Here is a 10,461-nt window from a genome sequence, read left to right as displayed (position 1 = left end):
GGGGCAGCACCCCGCCATCCCTCCCCCGCCGGGCAGGGAGCCCGGGCTGCCCCGGCCGGCCACGTGCAAGGGCCGCCCTACCTGGCTGCTGCGGCGGCGGCGGCGGCGGTCTGTGCGCCAGGAGCGCATCGGTGCCACTGGCAGGGCAGGAGCCGGGCTGCTCGGGACCCCTCGCCGCCCTCTCCCCGGGCTGGGGCTCGTGTCACCGCCTCCTCCGCCGCCGCCGGGGCCCAACCACCCCGCAGGCTCCCCGGGGCCCGGGCACGGGGCCTGCTTAACCCCTTCCTGCCCGCGCGGCAGCCGGGGCACGGGAGGCGGCTGGCTGACAGCTGGAGGCGTGTAGCCGCCTTTCCGCGCTGTGCCGGCGGGAAGGGTCTGGGGCGGGGGGAAGGGATGAGCTGTGCCAAGGCAGGGGCTGGGGCAGCTCCCGGGCAAGGCAAAAGGAAGGAGGGCAGCAGCCCTGCTAGGTGGTTCCCGGCCGGGTCCAGACAGGGCCCCTCTCCTGGAGCCGAAGCTCCTGGGTTCCAGCACACACCCACCCCGGTGTGTGTGTGTGTGTGTGTGTGTTGGGGGGTCTATAGAGAGAGATCAGTAAAAGAGAAAGATGCCAGGACAGATATCCTCTCTGCCTGTCCACACACACATCTATCAACCCTTCGCTGTGTCCCCTAAAACTGAAACCACACCATTGTCTTCCAGGCGGCACATCTCTGAGATCATCACTTTCCCTCGAGCTACGATTTACATATTCACCGCCACTCTGACCCCCAGCTCTCCAGCACTAAAATGTCCTTTTAAAGAGGATCCAGGCGCAACACACACACCCCTCCGAACCCAACTCATATAGTTTTAAAAGGACAAGACAAGAGAGGGAATTTGAGACTGATCTTTAAAGAGAGATTTCAGATACTTCTGATTTGTTACCAGAAAGGCTTTTATTTTAAACCTCTTCCTAGGATTTTTAAACACAACACTGGAATTGAGGTTCACGAACAACTGAGAATATGTAATTAAAGCAATTAGAAATACTGCAAATCAGTCACACGCAGACCGAATAACAGGCGCGTGCACTAGGATTTACACCTTCCGAAATGCAGTAACATGGAAAGAAATGATCATTCCAAGGAAGCATCACGGTTTTCTTGCAAGATACGCATTCGTATTTTCTCCTGTTATGTGTATGTGACCGTTAAGTCGTTTTTTAAATTTATTTTTTATTTTCTAAACCTATTTCCAGGAAATCAAATGGAGAAAATATATGTCGATATTGGCACCCAATTCTGGTATCAAATTAATGCCACTCAGGAGCGTACAGGGCAGACACTTCAAATAAGCAGAGGCTGGAGAAACAGAGAGAATAAAACCCATTCCTACAGAAATTACAACAAATAACAAATTAAAAAAGCAGGAGAGAATTATTACCACATATTTTGTCTCTGGAACAATGACCCCATTCATCTGCTAGGAGAGGAATCCGTTTGCTTTTAATCCGACATTGTTAAACTGACAATTTGCAGATTCAAAATATTCTAACTGCAAAGGTAGGCGATGCTATTCCTTATTTTAACACCAGAGAAGGTTCTGTAGAGCCATCATTGTAGCACAGTGGGGTCCTTGGCAATAATAATGAACAATAATAATTAATAAGGGGCCTAGCCTGTATTCTTTATTTAGAAAAACTCCCCAGGATGGAGCCCTGAAAGGTCCAGATGCATATACAAATTTTGCTGAAAGGGCTTTTTATAGTATAAAGCTAGCAGAAATACTTTGTCCTACCCACTTTACGTGTGATTTAAACACCTTCGGCAGGGTTTCGTCAGAAGGTAGTGGCATAAAGTAAATACACAAACAATTTCCCCCTATTGTTAATTAAATTTCACGGAATGATTTGTCATCACCAAAGTATTTTTAAATAACATGTTGTCATAAGAAACATGATTATTTGTATTTTGTAAATTCATAAGCAGAAAATCATTGCATTCTTTTAAACAGTGACCGCACTTATAGTTTAGTCCCAGTACGTTATTTAGTCATTGTAAACAGTTTTTGGTTAAAAAAAAAATCGGAAAGGTTTAGTGATGCATTCGTTGAAAAACGGATGTGACTGTATATACCAATGTATTTACAGGATTGTAAACAACAGAGAATGCAGTGAGGTGTCAAGAAAACAACATCAGGTCTGAATGGTAACATTAACTATTTCATAATTTATTTCTTATAGCTAAAAAGAGTGAGAAAAAATTATTTAAAATCTGATATTTAATTATTCCAGGAAGGCAGTTAGAGAAAAGGGCTCGGGATTATTGTATTGCGGGGGGAGGGAAAATTGAAGAGTAAAATTGGCAAAATTCACCGAAATTTAATGGAAACAAATTAAAAGCTTTAGGAGCAGAACCAAAATGTGGGAATTCTGTACCTTGCTTGTATGTATTTTGTAAGCGCATGTGTAAATAACTAATGCCAAAGGATTTCCAGGCGTCAATTCACAGAGAGGAGTTGGTTTCAACCTGCGAAGGTACAGACGGCTGGGCTGGCAGCAAACAGATGTTATCCCGCATGTACAGGATAAAGGTAACTGCAGGAGGCACCTGTAAACGGATTGATAGCTGCGTGACCAGATTAACGCTGAGACTCTGCGAGGCATTTTCCCGGCGTTATTCTGCACCAGCCGCGTCCCGCAGTGATGCGACTGGAGGAGGATGCCCAGGAGACACCTAGCTCTGGAGAGCTCACCAGGCAGCTCCCCGCGCACAGCACGGGCCCTCCCCTCCGGGCCCTCGCCAGCCCCAGGAGCTCGATACTAATTCAGGTGGGGCCTCTGTACAGACAGATGCACCGACAGTCCAGTCCGCATTGTCCGGAAACAGCCCCCAGCATCTGTCTGCCTCCAGCTCGGCCCGCCCTCGCCGATTGTCTGTCTGTCTGCCTGTCCCACAGATACCCTGTCTGTCTCTCTGTCCCCACATATCTGTGTCTCTCTATCCCATACGTACCCCCTCTGTCTGTCTGTCTGTCTGTCCCACCCATACCCGTGTCTCTCTCTATCCCATACGTACCCCCTCTGTCTGTCCGACAGATACCCTGTCTGTCTCTCTGTCCCTACATACCAGTGTCTCTCTCTATTCCATACATACCCCCTTTGTCTGTCTGTCCCACAGATACCCTGCCTGTCTCTGTCCCCACATACCTGTGTCTCTCTATCCCATACGTACCCCCTCTGTCTGTCTGTCTGTCTGTCCCACCCATACCTGTGTCTCTCTCTATCCCATACATACCCCCTCTGTCTGTCTGTCCCACAGATACCCTGTCTGTCTCTCTCCCCACATACCTGTGTCTCACTATCCCATACGTACCCCCTCTGTCTGTCTGTCCCCACATACCTGTGTCTCTCTATCCCATACGTACCCCCTCTGTCTGTCTGTCTGTCCCACCCATACCTGTGTCTCTCTATCCCATACGTACCCCCTCTGTCTGTCTGTCTGTCCCACCCATACCTGTGTCTCTCTATCCCATACGTACCCCCTCTGTCTGTCTGTCTGTCCCCACATACCTGTGTCTCTCTATCCCATACGTACCCCCTCTGTCTGTCTGTCTGTCCCACCCATACCTGTGTCTCTCTCTATCCCATACATACCCCCTCCGTCTGTCTGTCCCACAGATACCCTGTCTGTCTCTCTGTCCCACCCATACCTGTGTTTCTCTCTATCCCATACATACCCCCTCTGTCTGTCTGTCCCACAGATACCCTGTCTGTCTCTCTGTCCCACCCATACCTGTGTGTCTCTCTATCCCATACATACCCCCTCTGTCTGTCTGTCCCACAGATACCCTGTCTGTCTCTCTGTCCCTACATACCTGTGTCTCTCTATCCCATACGTATCCCCTCTGTCTGTCCCCACATACCTGTGTCTCTCTATCCCATACGTACCCCCTCTGTCTGTCTGTCTGTCCCACCCATACCTGTGTCTCTCTCTATCCCATACATACCCCCTCTGTCTGTCTGTCCCACAGATACCCTGTCTGTCTGTCTGTCCCCACATATCTGTGTCTCTCTATCCCATACGTACCCCCTCTGTCTGTCTGTCCCGCAGATACCCTGTCTGTCTGTCTGTCCCACCCATACCTGTGTCTCTCTCTATCCCATACGTACCCCCTCTGTCTGTCTGTCTGTCCCCACATACCTGTGTCTCTCTATCCCATACGTACCCCTTCTGTCTGTCTGTCTGTCCCCACATACCTGTGTCTCTCTATCCCATACATACCTCCTCCGTCTGTCTGTCCGACAGATACCCTGTCTGTCTCTCCGTCCCTACATACCAGTGTCTCTCTCTATCCCATACGTACCCCCTCTGTCTGTCTGTCCCACCCATACCCTATCTGTCTGTCTGATCTACACAATGCCTCCCCCGCCCGGGTCTGCCTCTCCGTCTGCCCCACGCACTCCCGTGTCTGTCTGCCCCACAGATACTCCTGTCTGTCTGTCTGTGTGTCGCACCCCTCTCAATGCAGTGGTACCTGTTCCCCCCACCCCGGACTACAACTCCCAGGCTGCCCCGGGGCGGGCGGGCCTGGCCCCGATAAGCTGCCCGGGTTCCCGCCACCCTCCTGCCCGCTTCCGGCCCGGGAAGGCGGTTAGAGCGGGTGGCTTTGAATCGGGCTGTGGGTTCACACCCCCTCCACCCCCAGGGTCGCGGCCCGGCTCGGGCCCCCGGCGGCGGTTCTGTGGGAAGCCGCGTTGCCAGGGGAACGGGGCAGGCCGCACTGGGGCCAGGCTCCCTCGGGGCCTGGGTGAGAGCGGCTGGGCGCTGCGCTGCCCCGGGGGCCCGTACACCCTGCCGGGAACGCCTCTCGGGGCCCGCCATGAATTTTTCGGAGGTGTTCAAGCTCTCCAGCCTGCTGTGCAAGTTCTCGCCCGACGGGAAGTACCTGGTGAGTGGCCCTGCTGCGACGGGCGAGAGACCGGCAGTCAGGCGGGGGCTGGTGCAGCCCGGGCGCTGCAGGGCCCGGCTCACCCACACCGCATCCTGGCAGGCCCTGGGCCAGGCCGCCCCCCAGCGCTGGTAAGCCGCCTCGGACATCGAGGGGGTGGGTCTCAGCAGTGCCCACCGACTCCTGCCTCGTGCTCCGTGGGCTCTGCCCTTTGCTGCACTGTCACGCCGCGTGTCCCAGCCACCCAAGGAGCCTCTCCCATGATAAGGGGTCGGGAGGTTATTGCATGGGGGGCTGGTGTTGTGAGCTGTCAGCCGCCACCCCAAACCCCCTTTGCCTCCAGCATTTATAATGGTGTTAAATATATAAAAAGTAAAAGCAGCAAAGAATCCTGTGGCACCTTATAGACTAACAGACGTTTTGGAGCATGAGCTTTCGTGGGTGAATACCCACTTCGTCAGATGCATGTAGTGGAAATTTCCAGGGGCAGGTATACTAAAACCAACTGCTAGAACAGGGCCTCATCCTCCCTGATTGAACTGACCTCGTTATCTCTAGCTTGCTTGCTAGCATATATATACCTGCTCCTGGAAATTTCCTCTACATGCATCTGAGGAAGTGGGTATTCACCCACGAAAGCTCATGCTCCAAAATGTCTGTTAGTCTATAAGGTGCCACAGGATTCTTTGCTGCTTTTACAGATCCAGACTAACACGGCTACCCCTCTGATATATAAAAAGTGTTTTTAATTCATAAGGGAGTTGCACTCAGAGGCTTGCTAGGTGAAAGAGGGTCACCAGTACAAAAGTTTGAGAACCACTGCATTAGAGCCTCATGTAGAACCAGTTGAATTGACAGGAAATGCATAATTAAAGTGAGAAACGATTTGTAGATGTATGTGGGATAGTAAATGTCTAGCCGAAAGGTATTCACTGCAAATATGTGACTCTTTTTAAAAAAAATTAATCCAAAACAAAGTACAATTGAAACTGAGAATGACTGGTGTCTAAAGAATCTTTCATCAGGGCAGAAAACAGTCAGTGGGGGTCTTGCAATGTAAAATGTAATTGTTATATCAAACAGTAAATGTGTTTTAAAATATAACCTTTTATTTTAACGAACACACATTTATTCTGAAGATAATGATCTTGCAGTGATGTTCCTAACTAGTGATACGTTTTTGATATAAACGACAAAGAGTCCTGTGGCACCTTATAGACTAACAGAAGTATTGGAGCATAAGCTTTCGTGGGTGAATACCCACTTCATCAAATGCTATTCACCCATGGAAGCTTATGCTCCAATACTTCTGTTAGTCTATAAGGTGCCGCAGGACTCTGTTGCTTTTTACAGATCCTGGCTACCCCTCTGATTTTTGTTTTATATAAACATTTTTGTGTGAAAATTACATTTGGAAATAACACATAATTAGTATAACTGTTGAGACTCATTAAATACATTCAAAAGCAATGTTAATATTGATCACAAAATTCAAGATTTTACTAGCAAAAACTCAATTTAATCTTCCTGGGAAATTCCATATTCCTGCTAACCACTTATTTATTATGAGGCTTTACCAACTTTTTTAGTTTCCTAATAAAACTATTTTAATCGTTAGTAAAATTTGCATTTATCATCCATTCCTATACCCAGTGTATATAAGAGAACAACAGACATGCACCTAACTTTAACATTTTTAATGTGTAATCAAAGTATTGTATAGAAAAATTACATACAAACAAAACAGCAACAATGGAGGGGTCTGAGGGAGAGTATGCTTACAGTCATTAATACTATATGGCTTTAGTTAATGAAAAATGATCCTTCACATACCTTACAATATTTTTTTCATTGTGAGTAATAGCAACTGTTATTAATATATATAAACATTTTTTAAAAATCTGTATTTATTGGCATTGGTGCTTTTTGAAGAAACTGACTTTTGGTTTGAGAGGCAATAATTATTGGGAGGTGGGGGGGATGGGACGACACACTCCTTTGTTTTGCTTTGTGTAAGAATTAGCCGCAAGTTTAGCAGTAGGAATCCATAAACATATTGTTCAAATGTAATATTAAAAGCCACCATTTTATTGATTTTTTTCCCCACCCCTGGAAAGCTACGGGCAAAGGTATCATGGTCTTGCAGCTATGGCACTGCACCGAGTCAGGAGACTTGTGTTCTGTTACCAACTCTCCCACTAATTTGCTGGGCGACATTGGGCAAGTCACTTCACCTCTCTGCCTGTGTTTCCCCTCCTGCCCTTTCTGCCTTGTCTAGATAGATTGTAAGCTCTTTGGTATGTAGGGAGTGCTGTACATTGTCTAGCATAACAGGATCCCTATCTCAGTTGGGGCCTCTGGAGGAGAGACAAATAGCAGATTACTTAGTCTTTTGCAATCAAATCCCTGTACTTTGTGAGCTGTTTTCTATACTGCAGGTGATAAAGCATGAGCAACTTTTAAAAAAAAATTAGTGTTAGCAAAATAATTTAGTGAATAGTCTAGTTAAAATATATAACCTCTAAGTTTTAACTTCTATTTCGCTCTGATGACTGTAAAGATGTTACAGTATTAAGTATTATAGTGACACCTACTGGTGATGAGTTTCTTCATTATTTGCAGTTACTTTAGGTTAGTTTCTTCATCAGACAAGATCTCAGCCCAGAAATTGAATTTTCTGGGTCAGGCTGGTTCCCAGTGACTTCACTGGGACCAAGATGTGCCCCTCAGTTTTTTATTTAAACAAAACATTGCAAATATTTCTAATGCACTGGTATAGTCAATTTTAAAGTTGAGTCAAAACATAAAAAATTCTAAAGTTTAGACCCATTGTCTGTATTATTTGAAGAAGACACTTTTTAAAATCTTGAGGCTCTGATCCTGCTGTGAGTTGTCAGTTGTGCAGTTGCTTACATGTTTGTTACTGCACTTGCTTGTTGTTCACTTACTCCAGAATAAGGCCTTAGCCAATTTTTCATTAAAAGGAAAACATGAAATGGAAGAAAAATAGTTTTTAAAAAGTAGGTGCAGTTGAATAATATAACTAGTAGTAATGGAGCAAATAGATATTTCCTCTTACTTATATAGGCCCTAGTCCTGAATATATTTAAGCAGCTGCTTATCTTTTACGACTAGTGTCATTATAATAACCCATCCCTTTTTTCTCTGTTTACTTTATGCATTTGATGATGCTTTCTGTATAGTCAGTTTCCTGTGTTTTAAGGACGTAGCAAAAGGGGATAGAGAAAATAAACATTTTAAAATAAGAAAATTGACTCTAAAGCCACGAAAATTGACTAGGGGAGAGTCAGGGACATGTGCAATATCTGAACATACTTTGATTCATTTTTGAAATTGACTAGATTCAAGTTGATCTTAGCTTAAAAAACAAAAACAGTTTTTGTGATAGAAATGTTTGAAAATTTAGTACCTTTTTAAAATAAAAAATTGGCCTGAAATCAAACATTTCCATCCTTCAGTCTTGAAGACATAGGTAAGAGTTTACAAAACTTACATTAAAACCATCTGTGGTTTTTTTTTTGGTTTTTTTTTAACATTTGCTTTGGATTAATCTTTTTCCACCTTCTTTTGCAATTGATCATGTAGCTCATAACAAACCTACAAATCCAAAAGTATAAATTCTGGTGTGTCTAAAACATCTAAACTCTAGATCAGTGTGGTAGAGTGTGAATGATGCAGCACAGGTCCTGACACTCTTAAATCTCAGTTAATAACTCTGATATCGGTGCGTCAGTTAAGCAGTTTATTTTTGTTTGCGTTCAGGCTTCATGTGTACAGTACCGTTTGATCATTCGAGATGTGAACAACCTCCAGATCCTTCAGCTGTACACTTGCCTGGATCAGATCCAATACATAGAATGGTCGTCGGACTCTCTCTTTATATTATGTGCCATGTACAAACGAGGGATTGTTCAGGTAAGCACAGATACAGCATGGCGTATTGTTTCTGTCTAGAATTTACTAACTGCTAAATTGAGAACTTCTAATGTCAAGCACTAATTAAGTGTCTTTGCCAAAGTAACTGACACTCTGATTAATAACACATGGTTTGAAGAAAGCCGAGCTTGCTACTGTTTGTCAAAACCTTGATTAAAAGGTTATTTGTTAGTTTGAAGACAAATAACATCAGAATAAAAATACTTGGAGCAAATTTATAAAAACAAAAGCTGCTACCAAGTATCTTGTACATTCATTATTTCAGAAGGAAATAAATACATGCAGACTCTTATTAAAGGGAGCAAAAGCTTTAAAAAGGGTGGGTATTCAGAAAACATGACAGAAGAAAATATGCTTTATGACTTGTGTTAATGCACAGAGATGTGCGGCTTACTTTTGTAATGGGATCCAGTGCCAGTCCTTCATGGCCAAAGGCTTTCAAAAGTTTTCTGACTCCTTGGTATGTGTTGATGGAATTTTCTTTCTTAGCTGTAGCACGGCTCTGTGAGGAGAGGAGGTTTTGATGTGCTATTCAGTTTGCTGCACTGATTAGTTTCTCTGACCTAGGTCTGGTCCTTGGAGCAGCCAGATTGGCATTGCAAGATTGATGAGGGGTCAGCAGGACTGGTGGCTTCGTGCTGGAGTCCGGATGGTCGTCATATTCTCAATACAACCGAGTTTTACGTAAGCGTGAAGTCATGATTGCTCTATAGAGTATCATATTACTGTCTGCACACAGCTTCTAAAATAGCCCAGAGATCTTAAAGCTGTAGTGTTCTATTAATCTATATATATGCACATTTCTTATTTTAGATCAATTCTGATTGATTTAATTACTGCTTGGTTCTTTTAAGTTTGCTTTCTGAGTTTTTGATGAAAAGGTGGAATACTGAACACTCATGGCTCTCGGAATGAAATTATGCATTTAAAAAAAGATGATAAAGAACTAGCAAATGTGATCCAAAATACAAATTTGGGCAAAAAACAAACATACACACACAAACTTTTCCAAGATCTATGAACAGAAATGTTTTTAAAACTCTAACGGGAATAGTTATTTTTAAACAGATTTCCTCTACTAAGGAATTAAGAGTCTGGAAGTGATAGTAATTTAACTGATTTTCATCATCCAAACTGAGGGATGCAAAAAGTAAACATAAGCTTGTAGTTCAAGTAATTTAATGTGATCTGACTAGTATAGGGTTATAGCATGCTTTTTAAGTACGAGTGCCCTTTTAGATAAAAATAAGAGGATGCTGTTCAGATAAATTACTTCTGAGACTTAGAACCTGACCTGCAGAAAGTTCCACATATGCTTAACTTTACTCATGTGATTAGTCTAATTGATTTCAGTGAACTTCTTGCAGGACTAAAATTAAACATGTATTAGTGCTTGCAGGATAATGGCCTTAGTTTGGAATCCTAGCCAAGATATGACACTGGGAGTTTGGTCCGTGTGAGCCTGGTTCAAAGCTCATTGAAAACAGTGGGAGGGGTGTCATAGTTTTTTTCAGAACGATCTGATTTGATCAGGGCTCAGAGCAGCAACAGTAATAGTGAAAAGAAGCTAAGAAC

At 44.5% G+C, this 10,461-nt stretch overlaps 1 protein-coding gene and 1 long non-coding RNA gene across 2 annotated transcripts in view; one reads left to right on the top strand and one right to left on the bottom strand.

Annotated features, from left to right (window-relative positions):
- Window positions 1-760: 760 nt before the first annotated feature.
- Window positions 761-4,825, bottom strand: LOC115637084. The gene is made up of 3 exons (XR_003997144.1): window positions 4,763-4,825; window positions 4,496-4,499; window positions 761-773 (listed from the first exon to the last, which is right to left on the bottom strand). It is a non-coding gene; the product is annotated as an uncharacterized LOC115637084 (long non-coding RNA).
- The window catches only part of WRAP73 (WD repeat containing, antisense to TP73), a 32,952-nt gene continuing 27,100 nt past the window's right edge, over window positions 4,610-10,461 (top strand). The window contains exons 1-3 of the mRNA XM_030537931.1: window positions 4,610-4,929; window positions 8,713-8,865; window positions 9,454-9,570. Coding sequence (XP_030393791.1) covers window positions 4,861-4,929; window positions 8,713-8,865; window positions 9,454-9,570 — 339 coding nt within the window. The 5' untranslated portion in view covers window positions 4,610-4,860. The remainder of the gene's footprint in view (window positions 4,930-8,712; window positions 8,866-9,453; window positions 9,571-10,461) is intronic.

Source organism: Gopherus evgoodei, chromosome 18 (genome assembly GCF_007399415.2).
Source record: "Gopherus evgoodei ecotype Sinaloan lineage chromosome 18, rGopEvg1_v1.p, whole genome shotgun sequence".
Taxonomy (NCBI): domain Eukaryota; kingdom Metazoa; phylum Chordata; order Testudines; family Testudinidae; genus Gopherus; species Gopherus evgoodei.
Note: the sequence above shows the minus strand (reverse complement) of the source record. Positions and strands in the feature narration are given on the sequence as shown.